The 26742-nt window shown below is 45.1% G+C and overlaps 1 protein-coding gene across 5 annotated transcripts in view; it reads left to right on the top strand.

Moving 5' to 3' along the window:
- ABL1 (ABL proto-oncogene 1, non-receptor tyrosine kinase) overlaps window positions 1–26742 on the top strand; it is a 183565-nt gene that overhangs the window by 106569 nt on the left and 50254 nt on the right. The window contains exon 1 of one of the 5 annotated variants that reach the window (XM_038746026.1): window positions 6938–7352. The exons of the other annotated variants lie outside the window; for them this stretch is intronic. Coding sequence (XP_038601954.1) covers window positions 7268–7352 — 85 coding nt within the window. The 5' untranslated portion in view covers window positions 6938–7267. Of the gene's footprint in view, window positions 1–6937; window positions 7353–26742 lie in introns of those variants that run through there. 5 annotated transcript variants of the gene reach the window in all.

Raw genomic sequence — 26742 nt, 5'->3', positions numbered from 1 at the left:
TTTTTGTTCCATTTAAGGACAGTTTAAGGGTGATGTTATCAAAAAAAATCCAAAACCTTAGAGCTTTTTTAGAAATTTTTTGGCCTGGGTTTCAAAGTTTTGCTAAAGAGGCCAAGAAACTTAATGTAAACATGAAAAGGCTCGTTGGAGTTGTGCTTAGCCATGCCCACTTTAAACACAGTATTGTAAACCAATTTTCTTTATTACTGATCTTATCTCAGTTACTAATTTGAGAGTTCTGTACAGTGATTGGATTTAAGAATTAAATGTAGTTTACCGGTAGTCTCATCGGCATGAAAATCAAGACTTGAGAAATGGTGTTTGCAGGGAGCTCCAAAGCCCTCATGTGTAGCCCCACCATTTATCAACCGACTTTTACTGTGCATAGCATGATGACCAAATATAGCCAGTGGAAAGAGGAGAAAGCACCAGATGCTCATTCTGCTATGCAGACCTTGTTCATTTAAAAAAAGTACATATATTGCATCAAATAACATGATACTTCAACATCACCGCTTTGGCTCAAGACCGTAATTCCTAACCAAACCTTGGGCACGTGACTGAGTGTTGTCTTTCTCCTCTTTCCTTTCCCCTTAGAATACCTTCCCAATAACTCCCCTCTACCATTTCAGTTTTGAAAACCTCTTGTCCTTCCTGCCTCATCCTCCGGTATTAACTTGTGGGTTGGGAGACCCCCTGGTGACCCGGAGAACCCCCTTTAATTCCAGGGCCCATTTGGAGAAACGTGGATCTCAGACCCTAGGAGCAATTCCTGCAGAAATGTCCATGTGTAAATATCCCCCTGTGTGGGAGAATATTAGAAGTGTGTGTTCATCCCAAATCAGTGGGTTGGGGCTATCAGTAATATAAATTGGAACTCCATCATTCATTCAGTTGTACGTATTGAGCACTTACTGTGTGCAAAGCACTGTACTAAGCTCTTGGGAGAGTACAATACAACAATAAACAGATTTCCTGCCCACAACAAACTTACCTTTTCACATCTGACAGAATAATAATAATAACGATGATGGCATTTGTTAAGCGCTTACTACGTGCGAAGCATTTTTTTAAGCCCTGGGGGGGATACAAGGTGATCAGGTTGTCCCAGGGGGGGCTCACAGTTTTAACCCCCATTTTACAGATGAGGTAACTGAGGCACAGAGAAGTGAACTGACTTGCCCTGCCCCCATCTCCAAAGCCCTACTAAAATCACATCTCCTTCAGGAGGCCTTCACTGACTCCTCTGTCATCTCCCCCATCTTCTTTTCCCTTTCTACTTCATCACCCATGCATTTAAGTCCGTACCCCCGCCTCAGCCCCCACAGTACTTATATCCATGTCTTTATACTTGGTTGCTTCTCCTTCCTCTAATTTGATCAATCAATCGTATTTAATCAGCGCTTACTGTGTGCAGAGCTCTGTATTCATTCAATCACATTTATCGAGCGGTTACTATATGCAGAACACTGTACTAAGCGCTTGGGAGAGTACAGTATCATAAGAAACTGACACATTCCCTGCCCACAACGAGCTTACAGTCCAAAGAGAGCTATTATAAGTTCCTTGAGGGCAGGGATCTTGTCTAATTACTCTTTTCATTCATTCGATCATATTTATTAAGCCCTTACTGTGTGCATTCATTCATTCAGTCATACTTATTAAGCGACTACAGTGTGCAGAGCACTGTACTAATCGCGTGGGAAAGTACAATACAACAATAGTGACAATCCTGGCCCACAATGAGCTCACAGTCTAGTGTGCAGAGCGCTGTACTAAGCGCTTGTACTCAAACGCTAGTACAGTCAAGCAGTGGCATTTATTGAGCACTTACTATGTGCAGAACACTGAGCAAAGCTCAGGAGAGTTCAACACAAAAGAGTCAATAGCCACGATCCTTGCCCGGAAGTAATAACGTTGTAATATGACTAATAATATAATGTGATAGGTACTAAACGGCAGACCTGGGTCCGAATTAAAGTTTATTCAGCTCTATGTGCATTTTGGATGAGATGCTCCTAGGAATTAGGAAACATTCTTCCGGCAGCACTCATCTACCTCGTCCCCCTCTCCATCCCCCCATCTTACCTCCTTCCCTTCCCCACAGCACCTGTATATATGTATATATGTTTGTACATATTTATTACTCTATTTATTTATTTATTTTACTTGTACATATCTATTCTATTTATTTTATTTTGTTAGAATGTTTGGTTTTGTTCTCTGTCTCCCCCTTTTAGACTGTGAGCCCACTGTTGGGTAGGGACTGTCTCTATATGTTGCCAATTTGTACTTCCCAAGCGCTTAGTCCAGTGCTCTGCACATAGTAAGCGCTCAATAAATACGATTGATGATGATGATGATGATGAATTTAATTTTATTCAGCTCTATGTGCATTTTGGATGAGATGCTCCTAGGAATTAGGAAACATTCTTCCGGCAGCACTCATCTACCTCGTCCCCCTCTCCATCCCCCCATCTTACCTCCTTCCCTTCCCCACAGCACCTGTATATATGTATATATGTTTGTACAGATTTATTACTCTATTTATTTATTTATTTTACTTGTACATATCTATTCTATTTATTTTATTTTGTTTGTATGTTTGGTTTTGTTCTCTGTCTCCCCCTTTTAGACTGTGAGCCCACTGCTGCGTAGGGACTGTCTCTGTCTGTTGCCAACTTGTACTTCCCAAGTGCTTAGTTCAGTGCTCTGCACACAGTAAGCGCTCAATGAATACGATTGATTGATTGGATACAATTCATTCGTTCATTCATTCAAATGTAATTATTGATCAATTACTGTGTGATAGTGATGGTATTTGTTAAACGCTTACTGTGCCAAGCACTCTTCTAGATACAAGGTAACCAGGTTGTCCCACGTGGGGCTCACCGTCTTCATCCCCATTTTGCAGATGAGGGAACTGAGGCACAGAGAAGTCAAGTGACTCGCCCAAAGTCACCAGAGCCTTGTACTAAGCACTTGGGAGAGTACAGTATAGCAATGAACAGACACATTCCCTGCCAACAAAGAGCTTAAGCAAATTGAGTACAAACTATATGGGAAGCACCATGGTTTCGTTGGATAGAGCCTGGGAGTGAGATGATGTGGGTTCTAATCCCGGCTCTGCTACTTGTCTGCTGTGTGACCTTGGGCAAGTCACTTCATATCTCCGTCTAGAGGGTGATGGTGTCAGAAGAACTCGTTGTGTGCGCTTGCTCAACTTTGCTCAAAAGTGTGTGTGAATGCACTAGCGTGAGTTTTTCTTAATGCGGGATCAAGTTTTCCTCCGTCTTGGAGTCCTCAGAAACCCAGCCCTCACATTACAGGAGAAGTGAGGGTAATAACCTTAGAAGAAGTGGATTTGTACTGCGACAAAAATGCCCACTAATGAACAATTATCGTATTAGCAACTGGACTGGCATCCAGCTCTTTCAGACTGAAACGGTGCTTAATAACAGGCTTTATGATATTCCCTGGCTTTGGCCCTCTTGACCATATCCAATCCAGTCTTGAATTTTTGTGTGCTTTCTTTGGCAGGCAAAACTGAGGATCCTATTACTTAATATGCCGAGGGCCTTGAATTTTTTTTTTTCCAAGTTTTAGTCATTACTGTACAAGATAGTGTAAAAACTGTGATCCGCAGCAAGCAAGTACACAGACGTGCTGTGCTCTGTGGTATCGATCACAAACACAGAAAGATGTGGGCTACCAATCAGAGGCCCTTTGAAACAGAGGCCGGAACTGATCAAAATAATTAAAAACGCTATTCCTGCGCCCCGGATGAAATAGATTTACCGCTTCTCTACCCTCTTCAACTTTTTTTTGTTGTTCAAGAAAATAGGTATTTGGAGAAAGATGTTTAAGGCAAAGAGAAAATGTGCCTTTATATTAGGCCAGTTGCTTCTCATATTTTTCTATCCCCGATCCCCTGAGCTCATCAGCCTTGCACCTAAAAAAAAAAATAATCCCGGTTTGTGACAAGGTAAGAGGGACAGTAGCACCTTTCTTTGTTTCAAGCAGGAGAGGAGAGCTTGCTAAAAGACTTTATGGTTAGAAGGCTGAAAGAGGAGTGAAGGACAAAGCTGGTAGCTGGGAAAAGGGAATATTATCTTCATGGCCACCACTACCAGCCAGTTTTTTGGGACGTTGACAGCCTCATTCCCCGTGACAACTCGAGGGATTGGGGATCCTTAGGTTGGAAAACTATTACCTTGGTTTGTCTTTAAGATGCATGCATCCCGGGTTTTCCCAAACTCCTTCTTGAACACCTGGGCCCTCTCAGTTCCTATTTTGCCAAACATAAAATGAAGATTCCTGCTCTCGAGGAGCTTAGTAATCAAATCCACCACGAGCCTGAAGGGGATTTAGGCAAGTTGATCCCTTTATTTGGGCCAAGTCCAGTTGATAAAACCGTTCGGAATATGAATCATTCGCACACCCCTTCCTCTTCTAAATCTTTCCTAAAAAGACCTAAAAATTGAATGCACGCGCTTCGTAAACTTGAGTCTTTCTTTAGCCTTTGCACAAGTCTAAATGGGAGAGTCTGAAAACTTTTCAAGACCAGTAATAGTGGGGACAAAAAAATGGGCGTTGTTGCCTTTGTCTGGAAAGAGCATAAGATGTATTCTGCTAGCATCCAGTGAGTTAGTCTTAATCACAATGAGCTCACTGACTATTGATGGGACGAGACTAGGTAATTCCATTGGAATTCCAGTAGAATTTTTGCATTATTCAACTGCATTCTCAAGGCATAGGGTTTGCCTTGGCAGTGAGTTTGTGGTGGAATTTTGCATTATGCTGCAGCATTCTCCAGGCGGAGGGTTAGAGAAACCTTCATTTGACATGGAGAGAAAACATCTGATGGTTCAAAAGAATTGAGAAAGCATGGGGGATTTGGCGAGAGTTAACTTTCGGTGGTGTCCTCGGTTTTCAGTGCTGGAGGAATTCTTTGTGCACCCCCAAATAATGAAAGTCTTGCAAGTTTTTAAAGCCACGGGCTGGTTAGACCCGATTTCGTTTGCAAAAGAGATTGAATGCTGAATTGGGCTTTTCACGCCTGTACAGAAACAGAAACAGTAAGGGTGGTTTGTCCTCGCTGAATGCAGTTTTGTCTCTAAAACTTTCAAAATCTTTAGCCACGGGTAATTTACTGAGCCTGGGCCTGTAACTACAAAAAGCCAAAAAAGTTGGGTGACTCAGGCTGAGCCCCGAATACAAGAAACCGAGGGGCCTGGCTTCCATTCCTGTCACTCACCAGGGCACTCTCCATGGAGGTGAGAATTGTACAACTTCATTAGCACATACTTAATCTGGGAGTTTTCTTCAAATGTAAGAACATTTAATTAAGCTTTTGTCAGAGGAAAAAGCAGCCTGCTGGGCAAAGACTCCCAGCCCTTTTTTTGAGGTGTTTCCTAGGAATTTTGTAGTAATAATGGTATTTGTTAAGTGCTTACCATGGGCCAGGCACTGTACTAAGAGCTGGAGGTAGATACAGGCAAATCAGGTTGGACCCAATCACCCGTTCCTACCTGAGGCTCACGGACTTAATCCCCATTTTGCAGACAAGGTGACTGAGCCACAGAGAAGTGAGAAACAGCGTAGCTCAGTGGAAAGAGCCCGGGCTTTGGAGTCTGAGGTCGTGGGTTCAAATCCTGGGTCCGCCACTTGTCAGCTGTGTGACTTGAGCAAGTCACTTCACTTCTCTGGGCCTCAGTTCCCTCATCTGTAAAATGGAGATTAAGACTGTGAGCCCCCAGTGGGCCAACCTGATCACCTTGTAACCTCCCCAGCGCTTAGAACAACGCTTTGCACAAAGTAAGCGTTTAATAAATGCCATCAAAAAGTGAAGTGACTTGCCCAGTGTCACCCAGCAGACAAGTGGTAGAAAAGTAGTGTGGCCTACAGGAAACAGAAGAGGCCTAGGGGTCAGAAAATCTGGGTTCTGTTCCCGGCTCCATCACCTTTCTGCTGTATGATCTTGGGCAAGTCAGCGTGGCTCAGTAGGAAAGAGCCCGGGCTTTGGAGTCAGAGGTCCTGGGTTCAAATCCCAGCTCTGCCAATTGTCAGCTGTGTGACTTTGGGCCAGTCACTTCACTTCTCTGGGCTTCAGTGACCTCATCTGTAAAATGGGGATTAAGACTGTGAGCCCCATGAGGGACAACCTGATCACCCTGTAACCTCACCAGCGCTTAGAACAGTGCTTTGCACATAGTAAGTGCTTAATAAATGCCATTAAGTCACTTGGGCACTTCTTGCCCTTCTCCATTGCCTCAGTTCCCTCATCTCTAAAGCCAGGGTTAAGACTGTGATCCCCATATGGGACACGGAGTGGGTCCTACCTGATTAACTTGGGAAGCAGCGTGGCTCAGTGGAAAGAGCATGGGCTTGGGAGCCAGAGGTCATGGGTTCTAATCCCGACTCTGCCACTTGTCAGCTGTGTGACTTTGGGCAAGTCACTCAACTTCTCTGTGCCTCAGTTACCTCATATGTCAAATGGGGATGAAGACTGTGAGCCCCACGTAGGACAACCCGATCACCTTGTATTCCCCCCCGCCACGTAGGACAACCTGATCACCCTGTATTCCCCCCAGCGCTTGGAACAGTGCTTCGCACATAGTAAGTGCTTTACAGATGCCATCACCATCACTGTATCTCCCCCAGCGCTTAGTACAGTGCCCGGCACATAGTAAGCGCTTAACAGATGCCACTGGGGACCAAAAAAAGGGCAATTTCAAAGAGCCCCAGAGGAAGAAATCTTGTGCTTTATGTGCAGTTAGGAGTGGGTTAAGAATCCACCCACTTGGAGCATTTGTGGGCGTAACTAGCTGGTCTGATGTCATGAAGTCAGACAGCCAAAGCCTGAGGGGCCCTTTGTTGGCAGTTGAATACGAGCAGAGCAGCCCTCATTCCCAGCCTGCAAGAAAGAGGGCTTCGCGCGGGCTGAGGATGTGAAGCAGAGGGGCCTTGTTTCGGACCTGCCACAAGACGTAACCATCTTCAACTTGGGTGGTGTTGTTTTGGTTCTTTTTCCTTTCCCCTGCCACCCAAAGAGCAACCCAGAGGGAACAGGAAAAAGGTTAGAGTAAAGACCCAGCCAACATGGGCACGGCGGATTATCTGCCTTCTGGGGCACCCCGATGGTTTTGAAGAGAGCTGAGGCCCAGCTCTCCCGCGGGATCAGTTTGGGAGAGAGCAAGCTCGCCCCTTGAGAAAACAAAAAGACAGGGCGGGAGGGAAAGCACACATCAAGGACGCTATCTAACAAATGAAAATGTTGGAGATTTGCTTGAAGTTGGTTGGATGCAAATCGAAGAAAGGACTGTCCTCTTCCTCCAGCTGCTATTTGGAAGGTAAGTGGCACGGGTTCGGCGGTCTGGGAGGTGGGTTTCGAAGAAAGGAAGGGTTCCCGGAGGCCTACCAGCTTGGACTCCTGAAATCCGGGAGCCTTGTGCTTAGGCCTCTCAAGCCTGTGGCCTCTCATTGTGCGAGCAGCCGGATTAGGCAGTCACAACTCTCTAGAAAAGACAATGAGAGAGGATTTGAGTTGCTACAATCACACTCAACCTTGTCGAAGTAGTCGTTTGCGATTTAATAGGAGCTTACAGTCAAACTGCGAAACTAGAAGGAGTTTTGATTTCTTTAAAAACATAATGAAACCGGAACCTTTTATAATCTCATTTATTGTCGGACTGAACCTAACTTCCCCAAATTACATGGTAAATGGGGGCCTGTATGTTTAAAATGTGGATTCGTGGTTGTGAAAACATGTGATTTCCATTAAGTAGCTGTACAAAGAGAACATGGCTCTACCATTTATGGTTGCAAAATTTCAAGTGATCTTTCTGCTCTTCAGAAAAAAAAGAAATCATCCCAGCCCTATCTCCAGACGGTGGATTTGGTCTAGAGAAGGATCTTCTTTCCCCCGTGGAGGGGAAAGAAATGATCCCAGAATTCAGGAAGGAATTTTGAATGAGTCAAAGCCCTCGGAAAGATTCTTGTGTTAGTTTCTTTCTACAGGCCGGCCCGCTGCCAAGGAGCGTTTTGCTCTCCCCTTCCTGCCGCCTTGCCTTTCCCACCCCCCGCTCCCTTCTCGCCCTCTTTCCCTTCTCTATGTGTTTTACTCAGGGCAGCGGGGAAAACCAACCAAAGACAGTAAGTGGTGAAAAGTTGTGAAACTGACCAGTACGATGACTTTGATATTAGTCACTTTATGCTGTTGCGTTGGAGCCAATAGGGACACTCGTCCTCATATTCGGAGCTGCCCAAATGGGACTTTGACCCTGCCTGTCTTTAATACTACTTTGGAGTTAGACAATGGCGCTTGCCCCATCGGCCGGTCTTTTAAGAGTGAGATTTTTTTTTTTACTCTTTCTTTATGAACTTCCCGCCTAGTTGTTTCTCTTTTAGAGGTGCAGTAGAGGTGAAAGCATCGAATTTCTTTGCCAGGCTGTTTTTCTTTTTCTCATTGCTTTGATGGGGTCGTTGGAGTGACAGGTATGCTGATCCAAACCATAGATTCCAGCGAGACAGGTGAAAGCTGTTTATTTTCATTACAAGCAGCCGCTCACACCAATTTGATGTTCTTGCACGCTTGCTGCACTCGAAGAAGGGGCCGCCAGATGTGGCAAGTTGTAGAAATCCCAGAGATTGGTGGTTTACACAGGCTTTCTGGTATCCATTGTACCATATATTCAACCTCACTCTGAATGCCGAGATGTGTTACCCTTTGGAGCCCATTTCCTCGGGAGTGCAGAGCTTTTCACATGTAGCTCCTCCATGATATCCCTTTTGGGATAGCCATGGGTTCATTCATTCATTCAATCGTATTTATTGAGCACTTCCCATGTGCAGATCACTGTACTAAGCGCTTGAGCACTGGGTTAGGTATGGCTGTCCCTACACTGTAGATGGTACGTCTTAGCAAGTCAGTGGCAAAGATAAAATGGAACCCACACCTAATGGATCTTGGACTTCTGCCCTTCCTCATTGGCACTATAAACCTTGTCTTGTTGATCAACACAAAGTGATGTGCGTTTTGTTTGGTTGTTTTGCTCTCTGACGTGAAATTATGCAACATCACTTACCAGGAATTTTCGAGGGGAGGCAAATTTCGCGGGTCCTTGGAGTGTAATCCTGGCCATTAGAAAAAAGAAACTCACATTGGAAAATCCTCTTGTTGCAACAGGGCTTTGGAGACATTGCATTTGCCTAAGAGTTGAGCAGTTCTTTCCTCTCCCAGAACTCTTCCATAATTCAAGAGGGCATTTTGTTAGGGAATACAAAGGAGAAAGGGGAATAATAATATTAATAATTGTGGCGCTTTGTGAAGCAGTTGGTACGTGTCTGTACGAACTGCCGGAGGATGTATGAGATAATCAGGTCAGGATAATCAGCCCACTTAGTTGGGGCTCACAAACTGGGTATTTGATCCCCAAATTACAGCTGAGGAAACGGAGGCACAGAGCAGTTAAGCGGTTTCCATGGTCACTCAGCAGGTAAGTGGCAGAGCCGGCATTGGCTACAAAGTCCTCTGATTCCCAGGCCTGCGCTAGTCCCCGCTAATAAGTTTTCTTCGTTGACTGAGACTTTTTAAAGAGATCTAAGTGTTGATGTCTTAAGAGATGGAGGACCATTAATTGTGTGGGAAAACAGTGCCAGGCAGCTGGACAAGGAATTTAACCTTTTCATCTTCACTAATGTCTCAGAGAAAAGAGCCCAACTTGATTGCCCTGTAGAGCTGATGCCAGTGAATTTTTCTGGTGCCCCTCCAGAGGAGGAGGTGATACAAACCCAATTTAAGGAAGCAACATTTTTTTTTTTTGAACCAAAATACAGCTATTAAACAAAGGCTATCAGGTTTTGGGGTGTCCTTCCCAGACTGAGCCCCCGCCTTCCTCACCCCACTCCCCCACCATACCTCCTTCCCCTCCCCACAGCATATGTTTGTACGTATGTATTACACTATTTATTTTATTTGTACATGTTAATTCTATTTATTTTATTTTGTTAATATGTTTTATTTTGTTGTCCGTCCCCCCTTCTAGACTGTGAGCCCACTGCTGGGTAGGGACCGTCTCTATATGTTGCCAACTTGTACTTCCCAAGCGCTTAGTACAGTGCTCTGCACACAGTAAGCGCTCAATAAATACGATTGAATGAATGAATGAATGAATGGTATTTGGGGAATCAGTTTGGCTCAGTGGAAAGAGCACGTGCCTGGGAGTCAGAGGTCATGGGTTCGAATCCCAGCTCCATCACTTGTCTGCTTTGTGACCTTGGGCAAGTCACTTCTCTGTGCTTCAGTTCCCTCATCTGTAAAATGGGATGAAGACCGTGAGCCCCACGTGGGACGGGGACGGTGTCCAGCCTGATTACCTTGTATCTATCCCAGAGCTTAGAACAGTGCTTGGCAAATAGTAAGTGCTTAACAAATGCTATATTTTATTATTATGATTATTTTATGATATCTCTCCCCCAAACCAGAGTGGTATCTGAGCTTGGGGTAATCCACTATTACCCTTGTATTTTACATGGTAAGTTTAGAATCCCAAAATAGAAACTTAAGCGGCGTGGCTCAGTGGAAGGAGTCCGGGCTTTGGAGTCAGAGGTCATGGGTTCAAATCCCAGCCCCGCCAATTGTCAGCTGCGTGACTTTGGGCAAGTCACTTCACTTCTCTGGGCCTCAGTTCCCTCATCTGTAAAATGGGGATTTAGACTGTGAGCCCCACGTGGGACAACCTGATCACCTTGTATCCCCTCAGCGCTTAGAACAGTGCTTTGCACATAGTAAGCGTGTAACAAATAGCATTATTATTCGTAGTACCTAATATCAATAATAATTGCGGTATTTCTAAAGCTCTACATGCCCGGCACTGTACTAAGTACTGGGGTGGATACAAGCAAATAGGGTTGGACACATTCCCTGTCCCACATGGGGCTCAGATTCTTAATCCCCACTTGACAGATGAGGTAACTGAGGCCCAGAGAAGTGAAGCGACTTGCCCACGATCCCACAGCAGCCGAGTGGCAGAGCTGGAATTAGAATCCAGGCCCTGGCTGTATCTATTAGGCCACATGGCTTATGAATCAGAAAGTAATGATAATAATAATAATAATGGTATTTGTTAAGCACTTACTATGTGCAAAGCACTGTTCTAAGCGCTGGGGAGGTTACAAGGTGATCAGGTTGTCCCACGGGGGGCTCCCAGTCTTAATCCCCATTTTTTACAGATGAGGTAACCGAGGCCCAGAGAAATGAAGTGGCTTGCCCAAAGTCACACAGCTGACAGTTGGCAGAGCTGGGATTTGAACCCAAGACCTCTGACTCCAAAGCCCGGGCTCTTTCCACTGAGCCACGCTGCTTCTCTAATAATAGCAAGAAAGAAGGGATGAAAAACTGGTGAGAGCAGATGTAGGCAGTTCCAACAGTTTTCCTCTGATTCATGTTTGGCTTTACCTCCAAACCACACAGCCATATTAACTCTGGCACTTTTTAGATGTCCAGCTTCCTGGAGCCCTTTTAAAATTTGGCTTGGTTTTGAAATAGCTGGTTATTTAAACTGGCTATTTTAAGCTTGTAGAAATGTATATTTATCCATCAATGGACAGCATTTGTACTTTAATATGCTATACCAGAGAAGCATAGTATAGTATACTATATACTATAGTATAGTATAGTAGAGAAGCAGCATGGCTCAGTGGAAAGAGCCCGGGCTTTGGAGTCAGAGGTCATGGGTTCAAATCCCACTCCACCAACTGTCAGCCGTGTGACTTTGAGCAAGTCACTTAACTTCTCTGTGCCTCAGTTACCTCATCTGTAAAATGGGGATTCAAACTGTGAGCCCCCCGTGGGACAACCTGAGGTCACCTTGTAACCTCCCCAGCGCTTAGAACAGTGCTTTGCGCATAGGAAGTGCTTAACAAATACCATCATTGTTATTATTATTATTATAGTAAGTGCTTAATAAACGCTATCATTATTATTATTATTATTATACCAGTACTGCAGTATTCAGCTCACAGTGTTGTGGATTCCTCTTAAATGTTATGTTGTCTCAAGGGGCCACTTTCAGGTTCTTTTTCAGGGGATTCTTGGCATATTTGGGGAATGTTTATGTGGCTCCAAAGATCACAGAATTCTTTGAACTCTTGATTTAGAAAATTTTATCAATCGTATTGTGTCTTGGCTTCATAGATGAGAACTCCATTCTAGTCAGGATGTTGCTCAATCAATCAATCAATCGTATGAGTTCTCGTCATGATTTTGAGGATGGTGATGGCATTCGTTGAGCCCTTACTGTGTGCCAAGCACTGTGTTGCACCCTGCGGTAGATTCAAGATAATCAGATCCTGACACGATCCCTGTCCTACATGAGGCACAGTCAGAACAGGTATTCTCTCCCCATTTTACAGAAAACGAAACCGAGGCACAGAAAATTTAAAGGACTTGCCCGAGATCACCAAGGGGGCAAATAGGCAAGCTGTGTCTAAATCTGGGGTCTCCTGACTCTCCCCAGCCCCATGGTTTTTTCACTAGGCCATACTGAACAAATTTGGAGGTCTTTATAAGACCTTTATATGTTTGCTGGTGGGAAAATAATTAACTCCTTTCCTTGGTATTTGCCACACCAGAAACACTCCCTGCTGAAAAATAAAATGTCGAGACGTGTGGTCACCACTGAGAGGGAAAAATCAACCAATAGAATTTGCTTTTTGTTCGTCTACTGTACAAGGAACAGACTCCATCTTAAGGGGCTTAAAATCTAGCGTGACACCACTATAAGTTGCAATCATCAATCGTATTTATCATCAATCGTATTTATTGAGCGCTTACTGTGAGCAGAGCACTGTACTAAGCGCTTGGTCAAGAGCAGAGGGCCCTTTGCAATGTCTTTCAAACATTTGTGGGTGTTTGAGTTACTATTTAACCACTCTTATGTAATGAGTACTGAGTTTGCTAAAATGTTGGCATCAAAATTTTCCTCAAGTGGCTGAATACCTGAGAGAATTGCACTCCTTCCCTCATTTTTCTTGCTCGTTTGCTGCAACGATCAATCGTCAAACTAGATTTAATGCATATCATCAAGACTTCCTGTCCATGGTTTAAGCTGGAAAATATCTTCCCTTCCTCTGACCCCCGCATATTCCCATGGCAAATATTTTAATTGGGGTTGGGGAGCGGTGACGAGTAGGGGAACGGGCGGAAGTGATGACTTGGCTAGTGTTTGACATTTTCTATTCCTTCTCCTGATACAGTTTCTTCTCTCCCCACTCCCCCCACCCCGATCAGTAGCTTGGAAACTGAAAATGGCAGACTACTGCTGCCTCATGCGAAATGGAATCAGTTCAGCTTGGGTAACATAGTCAAAGCATCCCGAAAAAAGTTCAGCGGACACTCAGCGTTCAGCACAACGCTGAGGCGAACCAAAACCCGGCCTGCAGTTTCTTATTGCCCTACTCAGAGGACATCCCCACCCAGAACAGTGGATTTTTTTTTAAAAAAATCTACCGGTTTCTAAAATAACTCTGGCGCTTAGATGCCGTAGTAAATTGATTATCGTTGCCTAGTAAAACCATCTCACTAGTTTCAGCTCCAGGTAATTAGAGGGAAAAATCTGGGGCCCACTTTGGAAGGGCTCAGTTACGCGCTTGTTTTAGTGCAGTGAAAAATGAGAGTTTTAAGGTTGCTTCTATTCTACTTTATTAATTGAGACAATTTGGTTCTTTTGTGTGTGAGAGAGGGAATGAGAGAGAGACGTGCAGGCTCTCCTCTCTCCTGACCACTTGTGCGTCTCTGCCTTTTTAATGGCCTGCTAGGGTTTTTTTTTTTTTAATGGTATTTGTTATGCACTTACTTTGGGCCAGGCACTGTACCAAGCGCCGGGATAGATCATTCATTCATTCATTCAGTCGTATTTATTGAGCGCTTACTGTGTGCAGAACACTGTACTAAGCACTTGGGAAGTACAAGTTGGCAACATGTAGAGACAGTCCGTACCCAACAGTGGGCTCATAGTCTAAAAGGGGGAGACAGAGAACACAATCGGTGGTATTTATTGCATGCTTACTGTGTGTCGAGAACTGTACTAAGTGCTTGGGAGAGTACAGTATAACAGGGTTGGTAGACACATTTCCTGCCCACGGCAAACTTACAGTCTAGAGGAGGATGCAGACTTTACTATAAATAAATAGAAATAATAATAAAAAATACGCAACAGACCAATCAGGTTGGACACGGTCTATGCCTCACCTGGGGCTCACAGTCTTAATCCCCATTTTACAGAGCCGGTAACTGAGGCCCAGAGAAGTGAAGTGACTTGCCCAAGGTCGCTCAGCAGAAAAGTGGCGGAGCCAAGATTAGAACCCAGGTCCTTCGGACTCCCAGGCTCTGTCTGAAGCCCATTTTTCCCACCTGTAAGACCTTGGTATGGGTGGGTTTTCAACAGAAGCCTATATCTTTTTTCAGTTTTATAATGGAGGCAAAACACCACCAGTCAGTCAGTCGGTCAACCGTATTTATTGAGCACTTACTGTGTGCAGAGCACTGTACTAAGGACTTTGGAGAGTACAGTATCACAATAAACAGACACATTCCCTTTCCACAACGAGCTTACAGTCTAAGAGGGGGAGACAGACATTAGTATACATAAATAAATTACAGATATGTACATGTGATGTGGGGCTGGGATGGGGTGAACAAAGGGAGCAAGTCAGGGCGATGCAGAAGGGAATGGAAGAAAAGGAAAAGAGGGCTTCGTCAGGGAAGACCTCTTATTCATTCATTCACTCATTCAATCGTATTTATTGAGCGCTTACTGTGTGCAGAGCACTGTACTAAGCGCTTGGGAAGTCCAAGTTGGCAACATATAGAGACAGTCCCTACCCAGCAACGGGCTCACGGTCTAGAAGGGGGAGACAGACAACAAAACAAAACCAGTGGACAGGTGTCAAGACGTCAGAACAAATAGAATTAAAGCTCTATGCACATCATTAACAAAATAGTAAATATGTACAAGTAAAATAAATAGAGTAATAAATCTGTACAAACATATATACAGGTGCTGTGGGGAGGGGAGGGAGGTAGGGCGGGGGGGATGGGAAGGAGGAGAGGAAAAAGGGGGCTCAGTCTGGGAAGGCTTCTTGGAGGAGGTGAGCTCTTAGGGGAGATGGGCCTTAAATCAAGCTTTGAAGTGATGAGAGTAATTGTGTGTCAGATATGAAGAGGGAGGGGATTCCAGGCCAGAGGCAGGACGTGGGCGAGAGGTTGGCGGCGAGCTAGATGAGATTGAGGTACATTGAGAAGGCATAGAGAAGCAGGGTGGCTCAGTGGAAATCAATCAATCAATCAATCAATCAATCATATTTATTGAGTGCTTACTGTGTGCAGAGCACTGTACTAAGCGCTTGGGAAGTCCAAGTTGGCAACATATAGAGACAGTCCCTACCCAACAGGGGGCTCACAGTCTGAAAGGGGGAGACAGAGAACAAAACCAAACATACTGACAAAATAAAATAAATAGAATAGATATGTACAAGTAAAATAAATAGAGTAATAAATATGTACAGACATATATACAGGTAAGAGCCCGGGCTTTGGAGACAGAGAACAAAACCAAACATACTAACAAAATAAAATAAATAGAATAGATATGTACAAGTAAAATAAATAAATAGAGTAATAAATATGTACAAACATATATACAGGTAAGAGCTCGGGCTTTGGAGTCAGAGGTCACGGGTTCTAATCCCGACTCCGCCAGTTGTCAGCTGTGTGACTTGGGTCAAGTCACTTCACTTCTCTGGGCCGCAGTTCCCTCATCTGTAAAATGGGGATTAAAACTGTGAGCCCCACGGGGGACAACCTGATCACCTTGAAACCTCCCCAGCGCTTAGAACAGTGCTTTGCACGTAGTAAGCGCTTAATAAATGCCCTTATTATTATTATTATTATTGGAGGAGCGAAGTGTGTGGGCTGGGTTGGAGCAGGAGTGTAGAGTTGTGAGGTAGGAGGGAGCAAGGTGATTGCTTTAAAGCCCCTGGTGAGGGGTTTCTGTTCGGGGCGGAGGTGGATGGGCAACCACTGGAGGGGTTTGAACAGTGGGGAAGCGTGGCCCGATGTTTTTATAGAAAAATGATCCAGGAAGCAGAGCGAAATACGGACTGGAGTGGGGAGAAGCAAGGAGGCGATACAGTAGTCAAGGTGGGACAGGATTAGTGATTGGAGAGCACGAGCCTGGGAATCACAGAGACCCGGGCTCTAATCCCGGCTCTGCCACGTGTCTGCTGCGTGAACTTGGACAAGTCACTTTACTTCTCTGGGCCTCAGTTTCCTCAGCTGTCAAATGGGGGTTAAGAATGTGAGCCCCATGTGGGACGGGGACTGCGTCCAACCTGATTAACTTATACCTACCCTGGTGCTTAGAACAATGCTTGACATACAGTAAGTGCTTAACAAGTACCGTAATTATTATTGTTATTGTTAACGTAGTAGCAGTTCGGATGGAGAGGAAAGGGCGGATTTTAGTGATGCTGTGAAGGTGGAACTGATAGGATTTAGCGATGGATCGAATATGTGGGTTGAATGAGCTAGAGGAGTCGAGGATAGCGCCAAGTTTACAGGCTTGGGAGACAAGAAGGATGATGGTGCCATCTATAATAATAATAATACTAATAATGATGGCATTTGTTAAGCGCTTACTATGTACAAAGCAGTGTTCTAAGCACTGGGGGGGGATGCAGTGTGATCAGGGTGATCAGCACTGTACTAAGCGCTTAGTACAGTGCTCTGCACATAGTAAGCGCTCAGTAAATACGATTGATTGATTGATTGATCAAGTTGTCCCACATGGGGCTCACAGTCTTAATCCCCATTTTCCAGATGAGGGAACTGAGGCTCAGAGAAGTGAAGTGACTTGCCCAAGGTCACACAGCAGACGTGGGGCGGAGCCGGGATTCAAACCCATGACCTCTGACTCCAAAGCCCATGCTCCTTCCACTGAGCCAGGCTGCTTCTCTAAGCACTTTGCCCCCTCCCCATTTCCCACCAAGAACAACTGGAGTTGAACCCAGTGCTTTTCCGTTTTCCACTTTGAAGGACTGAATTTTCTTTTGGGGATTTGGCAGGGTTACGGTCATCCTGTTTGTTCCAACGCTATCCTGCCGACAACCCTATGCAATTTTCAACACCCAAACCTTTGATTCCGGTGAACAATTCCCTCTGTTGAGTACCAGGTGGCTCAGTGGAAAGAGCCCAGGCTTGGGAGTCAGAGGTCGTGGGTTCAAATCCCGGCTCCACCACTTGTCAGCTGTGTGGCTTTAGGCAAGTCACTTCACTTCTCTGGGCCTCAGTTCCCTCATCTGTCAAATGGGGATTAAGACTGTGAGCCCCCCGTGGGACAACCTGATCACCTTGTAACTTCCCCAGCGCTTAGAACAGTGCTTTGCACATAGTAAGCGCTTAACAAATGCCATCATTATTACCAAGGAACTTTACATTTGAATGTAAAGGGAATCCATGAGTTGACTCTACCGTCACTCTACCATAGAGAAGCAGCGTGGCTCAGTGGAAAGAGCCCAGGCTTGGGAGCCAGAGGTCATGGGTTCTAATCCCGGCCCCAACAGTTGTCAGCTGTGTGACTTTGGGCAAGTCACATCACTTCTCTGTGCCTCAGTTACCTCATCTGTAAAATGGGGATGAAGACTGTAAGCCCCACGTGGGACAACCTTGATTACCTTGTATTTCATTCATTCATTCAATCGTATTTATTGAACGCTTACTGTGTGCAGAGCACTGTACTAAGTGCTTGGGAAATACAGGTTGGCAACATTTAGAGACAGTCCCCACCCAACAATCAATCAATCAATCGTATTTATTGAGCACTTACGGTGTGCAGAGCACTGTACTAAGCGCTTGGGAAGTACAAGTTGGCAACACATAGAGACGGTCCCTACCCAACAGTGGGCTCACAGTCTAGAAGAGCTATTAAGAGCTTAGTACAGTGCCTGGCACATAGTCAGGCACTTAAATACCAATGAAAAATAAAATAAAAAAAACCAAACCAACCCATGACTGGATTATCAAAAACCTCCAGCAGGAATAATGGTCCTTACGGGGGGAAGGAGACGAGGAGGGGGTGTCAAATGATTCATGGAAAGGAGAGAGAAAGGAGATTCCCCCCCACCCCAGTGCTTAGAACAGTGCTTGGCACACAGTAAGCGCTTAACAAATACCAACATTATTATTATTATTATAATCGCGCCTTAAGAAGTTCTCCGGGGCCGAATTGCTTGCCCTTGTGGAAAAGTCATGGTAAGAAATTCCATGGTTTTCAGCTAGTGAACCTGAATTATAGTGCCTGGATGAGTCGTGGAAGTACTAGTTAGGTAACTGAACAAAATATTCACGTGGTCTTACATTGGGGGCCTTCCCAGACTGAGCCCCCTCCTTCCCCTCCCCATAGCACCCGTATATATGTATATACGTTTGTACGGATTTATTACTCTATTTTATTTGTACATATTTATTCATTTTATTTTGTTAATGTGTCTTGTTTTGCTGTCCGTCCCCCCCCGTTCTAGACTGTGAGCCCGCTGTTGGGTAGGGACCGTCTCTCTGTGTTGCCAACTTGGACTTCCCAAGCGCTTAGTCCAGTGCTCCGCACACAGTAAGCGCTCAATAAATACGATTGAATGAGTGAATGAATGAATGAACGGTCGCATGTGACGAAGATAACAGCGTGGGTATTGCAGTGCATCAGAACAGACGCAGTTTTACCATCCACGATGACGCATCGAAAGAGAACGGGAAATGTATAATGACTGCTTTCAGACAGTCATATGGCTAAACGTAAGAGAGGGGGTGGGATTTTAAATCTTTTACAGTGGCCTGGAATGAAAAAATGCCCTACTTTTCAATAAATACTTTGTAGGCAGAGTCAGCGCAGCTTAACGGATAGAGCCCGGGCCTGAGTCAGAAGGATGTGGGTTCTAATCCCGGCTCCACCACTTTCATTCAGTCGTATTTATTGAGCGCTTACTGTGTGCAGAGCACTGTACTAAGCGCTTGGGAACAACAAGTTGGCGACATATAGAGTGTGACTGTGTGAGTGTGACTTTTAGACTGTGAGCCCACTGTTGGGTAGGGACTGTCTCTACATGTTGCCAACTTGGACTTCCCAAGCGCTTAGTACAGTGCTCTGCACAAAGTAAGCGCTCAGTAAATGCGATTGATGATGATATAGAGACGGTCCCTACCCAACAGCGGGCTCAATCTGCTGTGTGACCGTGGGCAAGTCACTTCACTTCTCTGGGCCTCAGTTACCTCATCTATAAGATGGGGGTATGTGGGTGAGCCCCATGTGGGGCAAGGACTGTGTCCAACCGGGTTACCTTGTATCCACCCCACAGTGCGTGGCACAAAGTAAGCGCTTAACAAGTACCATCCTTATAATCATTATTAATTTATTACTCTATTTATTTATTTATTTTACTTGTACATATCTATTCTATTTATTTTATTTCGTTAGTATGTTTGGTTTTGTTCTCCATCTCCCCCTTTTAGACTGTGAGCCCACTGTAGGGTAGGGACTGTCTCTATATGTTGTCAACTTGTACTTCCCAAGCGCTTAGTACAGTGCTCTGCACACAGTAGGTGCTCAATAAATACGATTGATTGATTGATTGATTGATCGATATTAGTGGCAAGTACAGAAAATTGAGAGCCAGGCTTCCCAGGGTTTTAGTTCAGCTCACCCCCCCTGCATGATACCATAAACTCGTTATCAATCAATCGTATGTATTGAGCGCATGTGTAGAGCACTGGGAGAGTATAGTGTGACAATATAGTAGACAGGCAGGGAACATAGCCAATTCTGTTATATTGTACTCTCCCAAGCGCTTAGTACAATGCTCTGCACACAATAAGCATTCAGCAAATGAGCTTGATTGATTGATATGATCGTGCACTAGTTAATTACCCCTTTTAGGGGCATTTCTCTCTGTGTGGCTGATTTGATTTTACGGGCTTTTAATTAATTTCCCCAAGCCAGTGGTCTAAAGTACTTCGAGATGATCTCATAAATAACACTCCATTAGGTGTTATGTATAATAAATGCAGAGCTAATTCTAACTCGCTTTTTAAAATAAGAAAAGTGCATTTTTCCATTGAACAAAATTTGGCTTTACTAATGTGGCCTCAGTTGGCATTTTAAAACGCCCCACTTTGCCTGCCTTTTATTTGAGCTCTCCTCAAGTTTTGTTTTGGCAATGATTCCGTTCATAACTGGAAATGTAAATTTTCCTGTGTATGCAGTATTCTTATTGTAAGTGCTAAATGATTGACCGGGGGCCTCTTAGTTCTGACATAATATTTCATGAACTTGGAATCAAGGAAAAAACGACTACAGATTTGAATTTCCATTTTGAGTTTGCCTTCATGCCCGCAGTCCATTTGTCATTACAGACTGTTTTGACAGTGAGTGCTCGGTGTGTGATATAGAGTACTTGAGGCAAACATGTGGATATTGTGTGAGAGAGTGTTTGGAGCACTGAAAATGAATAAATTAAAGATTTAACTGTTAGATTTTCTTCAACAAAATGGTGGTTTTTGAGAAGCGCCTACCATGTGCCAAAAATAATAATTTATGTGGTATTTGTTTACTATGTGCCAGGCGCCAGAATTGATACAAGGTCGTGGGTTCAAATCCCAGCTCCTCTGCTTGTCAGCTGTGTGACTTTAGGCAAGTCACTTCACTTCTCTGTGCCTCAGTTCCCTCATCTGTAAAATGGGGATGCAGACTGTGAGCCTCTCGTGGGACAACCTGATCACCTTGTAACCTCCCCAGCGCTTAGAACGGTGCTTTGCACATAGTAAGCGCTTAACAAATGCCATCATTATATACAAGGTAATCAGGTTGGACACAGTCCCTGTCCCGCATGGGGCTCACAGTCTTAGTCCCCATTTTCCAGATGAGGTAACTGAGGCATAGAGAAGTGAAGTTTCTTGACCAAGGTCACAGAGCAGAAGCAGCGTGGCTCAGTGGAAAGAGCCCGGGCTTTGGACTCAGAGGTCATGGATTCAAATCCCGGCTCTGCCAATTGTCAGCCGTGTGACTTCGGGCAAGTCACTTCACTTCTCTGTGCCTCAGTTACCTCCTCTGTAAAATGGGGATGAAGACTGTGAGCCCCACGTGGGACAACTTGAATACCTTGTAACCTCCCCAGTGCTTAGAACAGGGCTTTGCACATAGTAAGTGCTTAATAAATGCCATTATTATTATTATTAGAGCAGAGAGGTGGCAGAGACGGGATTAGAACCCGTGACCTTCTGACTCCTAGGCTCGTGCTCTCTCCACACTACACTATGCTGCTCCTCCAACCATAGCACTAATAATAATAATAATGATGGCATTTGTTAAGTGCTTACTATGTTCAAAGCACTGTTCTAAGCGCTGGGGAGTTACAAGGTGATCAGGTTGTCCCACGGGGGGCTCACAGTCTTAACCCCATTTTACAGATGAGGGAACTGAGGCCCAGAGAAGTGAAGCGACATGCCCAAAGTCACACAGCTGACAAGTCAAATGGGGATTAAGACTGTGAGCCCTCCGTGGGACAACCTCAACACCTTGTAACCTCCCCAGCGCTTAGAACAGTGCTTTGCACATAGTAAGCACTTAACAAATGCCATCATTATTATTATTATTATTAAGTGGTGGAGCCGGGATTTGAACCCACGACCTCTGACTCCAAAGCCCGGGCTCTTTCCACTGAGCCACGCTGCTTCTCTCGCTGGGGTGGGTCCAACTTGGTCAGGGTGGACACGATCCCTGTCCCACACGGGGCTCCCAGTCTAGGTAGGCGAGAGAAGAGATATTAAATCCCCATTTTACAGATGAGGAAACTGAGGCCCGGAGAAGTTAAGCGACTTGCCCAAGGTCCCACGGCAATTAAGTGGCAGAGCCAAGATCAGGGCTCGGATGCTCCGACTCCCAAGCCCGGGCTCCTTCCTGCGGTCATGCTATTTATTTATCTCTGTGAGGGAATTCTCTGAGGCAGAGACGCCGCGAGCCTGTTGTAGGGACCGGCTCTAGATGTTGCCAACTTGTACTTCCCAAGCGCTTAGTACAGTGCTCTGCACACAGTAAGCGCTCAATAAATACGATTGAATGAATGAATGAATGGTTCTCTCTTTATGAGCTTGTGACATGATGATGAGGATGGCATTTATTAAGCACTTACTCTGTGCAAAGCACTGGAGAGGTTACAAGGTGATCAGGTTGCCCCACCGGGGGCTCACGGTCTTAATCCCCATTTTCCAGATGAGGTAACTGAGGCCCAGAGAAGTGAAGTGACTGCTGTGCAAAGATGCAGGCTGAGCTGGCCTCGCTTTGGGGAAAGGAGCAAGCCCACAGCCATCACAGATGGGGCGAGATTTGGGAAGCAGTGTGGCCCAGCGGATAGAGCACGGGCTGGGAGCCAGAAGGACCTGGCTTCTAAATCCCATCTCCACCATTCATCGGCTGCGTGACTTGGGGCAGGTCACTTGACTAGAACAGCGCTTTGCACATAGTAAGCGCTTAGTAATAATAATAATAATAATAATGGCATTTATTAAGCGCTTACTATGTGCAAAGCACTGTTCTAAGCGCTGGGGAGGTTACAAGGTGACCAGGTTGTCCCACGGGGGGCTCACAGTCTTAATCCCCATTTTACAGCTGAGGGAACTGAGGCCCAGAGAAGTGAAGTGACTTGCCCCAAGTCACACAGCTGACAAGTGGCGGAGCCGGGATTTGAACCCACGACTTATGACTCCAAAGCCCATGCTCTTTTCCACTGAGCCACGCTGCTTAACAAATACCATCATTATTATTGACTTCTCCGTGCCTTAGTTTCCTCATCTGTAAAATGGGGAGGAAGACTGTGAGCCCCTTGTGAGACAGAGACTGTGTACAGCCTCTGGACTTGAAGCTTATTGTAGGCAGGGATTGTGTCTGTTTTTATTATGATATTGTACTCTCCCAAGCGCTTAGTATTCATTCATTCATTCAATCATATTTATTGAGCGCTTACTGTGTGCAGAGCACTGTACTAAGCGCTTGGGAAGTCCAAGTTGGCAACATATAGAGACGGTCCCTACCCAACAGTGGGCTCACAGTCTAGAAGGGGGAGACATACAACAAAACAAAACATATTAACAAAATAAAATGAATAGAATAAATATGTACAAGGAAAATAGAGCAATAAATATGTGCATACATTTATACAGGTTCTGTGGAGAGGGGAAGGAGGTAAGGCGGGGGGGATGGGTAGGCCTCCACTTGACTGTCCCACACATAGTGGAGATATTTATTACTCTATTTATTTATTTATTTATTTTACTTGTACCTATCTATTCTATTTATTTTATTTTGTGAGGAAGGAAGGAGGGAGCTCAGTCTGGGAAGGCCTCCTGGAGGAGGTGAGCTCTCAGTAGGAGAGTGCTCTGCACACAGTAAGCGCTTAATAAATACTATAGAATGAATGAATGATCTTGCATCTAACCCCAGCGCTTAGAGCAGTGCTTGACCCATAATAAGCTCTTAACAAAAACAGTCATTATGATTATAATCAAGGTGAGAAACTACGGTTCTTTATGTGTGCTTTTTATTGTCTTGTCTTATGCTGTTGCGACTCCACGGACACATCTCTCCCAGAATTTCCCACCTCCATCTTGCAATCTTTCTGGCAGTGTTTCCGAAGAGTTTTCTTGGTCAAAATACGGAAGTGGTTCACCGTTGCCGCCTTCAGTGCAGTCAACTTGAGTCTCCAGTCAATCAATCAATCAATCAGTCAATCGTATTTATTGAGCGCTTACTGTGTGCAGAGCACTGTACTAAGCGCTTGGGAAGTACAAGTTGGCAATCTCCTTGAGTCTCCTCTTCCATGCCACTGCTGCCCGACACTGTTCTCTGTCTTCCCCTTTTAGACTGTGAGCCCACTGATGGGTAGGGACTGTCTCTGTATGTTGCCAATTTGTACTTCCCAAGCGCTTAGTACAGTGCTCTGCACACAGTAAGCGCTCAATAAATACGATTGATGATGATGATGATGATGATGACTTGGTGGCAGATGGCCTTCCACTCGCTAGCCACTGCCCAAGCTAGGAGTGGAATGGGTAGGCCTCCACTTGACTGTTCCACACATAGTGGAGATATTTATTACTCTATTTATTTATTTTACTCGTACATATCTATTCTATTTATTTTATTTTGTGAGTACATTTGGTTTTGTTCTCTCTCTCTCCCTACTAGACTGAGCCCACTGTTGAGTAGGGACCGTCTCTATATGTTGCCAGCTTGTACTTCCCAAGCACTTAGTACAGTGCTCTGCACACAGTAAGCGCTCAATAAATACGACTGATTGATTGATTGATTGATTTTATTTTGTGAGTATGTTTGGTTTTGTTCTCTGTCTCCCCCTTCTAGACTGTGAGCCCACTGTTGGGTAGGGACTGTCTCTATATGTTGCCAGCTTGTACTTCCCAAGCGCTTAGTACAGTGCTGTGCACACAGTAAGCGCTCAATCAATACGATTGATTGATTGATTGATTGATTGATTGTTTGGTAGAGAACTTTGTATCATACTCTCCCAAACACTTAGTATGGCGCGCGGCACACCGTAAGCGCTCGGTAAATACGGTTGAATGACTGGAAACGCTCCAGCTGCGATCCCGAAAAGGGTGCTGTTTATTACCCTTCCGAATTATCTGTTGAGTTAGAGGGCGAGGCGTGACAGGGATGAAATGATCATTGCTTTTGGATCAGGCCCCAGAGCTATGGGACATTCCAGTTTTACCCTAAAGCCCATATTATGGCGCGGTCATACGAGACCATCATAAACTGGCTTCAGAATAGTAGGAGCATGATCTCACCCGCTGGAACGGCGTTTGAAATAAAACACGAAACCCACCTACTCTTTGGAAAGGATCTGTTTTATCGATTTTAAGATGGAGATATTCCGTGAAGTGGAGGGAATCAGCTAGTGGACCGCTAAGAAAATAACAGTGGCAAATGAGGAAAGCTAAAGGGAATGCGACAGTTCAGTTCGCTCGTCCGTTTCCCCCAGATCCTTGAAAAGCTTGTGCTGGGGAAGGGGAGGGGGGCACCAAAGGGAGAAGGGAGAAATTGTTCGAACTCTTTTTCAGTCAGTTAGTGGTATCTATGGAGCGCTTACTGGGTACGGAACACTGTACTAAGCACTTGGGAGAGTATATACTACAGAGCCGGTGGACACGTTCCTCAATCAATCTCACAGTTTCATCGATTTAGGGAAGACGTTAGGGGAGACTGCTGAGAAGCAGCATGTCCTAGTGGATAGAGCACGGGGCTGAGAGTCAGAATCAATCAATCAATCAATCATATTTATTGAGCGCTTACTGTGTGCAGAGCACTGTACTAAGCGCTTGGGAGAGAATATACTACAGAGCCGGTTGACACGTTCCTCAATCAATCTCACAGTTTCATCGATTTAGGGAAGACCTTAGGGGAGACTGCTGAGAAGCAGCGTGTCCTAGTGGATAGAGCACGGGGCTGAGAGTCAGAATCAATCAATCAATCAATCAATCGTATTTATTGAGCGCTTACTGTGTGCAGAGCACTGTACTAAGCGCTTGGGAGAGAATATACTACAGAGCCGGTTGACACGTTCCTCAGTCAATCTCACAGTTTCATCGATTTAGGGAAGACCTTAGGGGAGACTGCTGAGAAGCAGCGTGTCCTAGTGGATGGAGCACGGGGCTGAGAGTCAGAATCAATCAATCAATCAATCAATCGTATTTATTGAGCGCTTACTGTGTGCAGAGCACTGTACTAAGCGCTTGGGAGAGAATATACTACAGAGCCGGTTGACACGTTCCTCAGTCAATCTCACAGTTTCATCGATTTAGGGAAGACCTTAGGGGAGACTGCTGAGAAGCAGCGTGTCCTAGTGGATAGAGCACGGGGCTGAGAGTCAGAATCAATCAATCAATCAATCGTATTTATTGAGCGCTCACTGTGTGCAGAGCACTGTACTAAGCGCTTGGGAGAGAATATACTACAGAGCCGGTTGACATGTTCCTCAATCAATCTCACAGTTTCATCGATTTAGGCAAGACGTTAGGGGAGACTGCTGAGAAGCAGCGTGTCCTAGTGGATAGAGCACGGGGCTGAGAGTCAGAATCAATCAATCAATCGTATTTATTGAGCGCTTACTGTGTGCAGAGCACTGTACTAAGCGCTTGGGAGAGAATATACTACAGAGCCGGTTGACACGTTCCTCAGTCAATCTCACAGTTTCATCGATTTAGGGAAGACCTTAGGGGAGACTGCTGAGAAGCAGCGTGTCCTAGTGGATAGAGCACAGGGCTGAGAGTCAGAATCAATCAATCAATCAATCAATCAATCGTATTTACTGAGCGCTTACTGTGTGCAGAGCACTGTACTAAGCGCTTGGGAAGTACAAGTTGGCAACATATAGAGACGGTCCCTACCCAACAGTTGGCTCACAGTCTAAAAGACCTGGGTTCTAATCCCAGCTCCGCCACTTCTTTTAAATGGTATTTGTTAAGCCCTCACTACGGGCCGGGCACCGTTCAAAGCCCTGGGGTGGGTACAAAGTAATCGGGTTGGACACAGTTGCGGATGAGGTAACTGAGGCCCAGAGTGAGCCCGCTGTTGGGTAGGGACCGTCTCTATAGGTGGCCGACTTGTACTTCCCGAGCGCTTA

This window comes from Tachyglossus aculeatus, chromosome 4, assembly GCF_015852505.1.
Source record: "Tachyglossus aculeatus isolate mTacAcu1 chromosome 4, mTacAcu1.pri, whole genome shotgun sequence".
Classification (NCBI taxonomy): Eukaryota; Metazoa; Chordata; class Mammalia; order Monotremata; family Tachyglossidae; genus Tachyglossus; species Tachyglossus aculeatus.
This window is presented reverse-complemented; position numbering and strand designations above follow the sequence as displayed.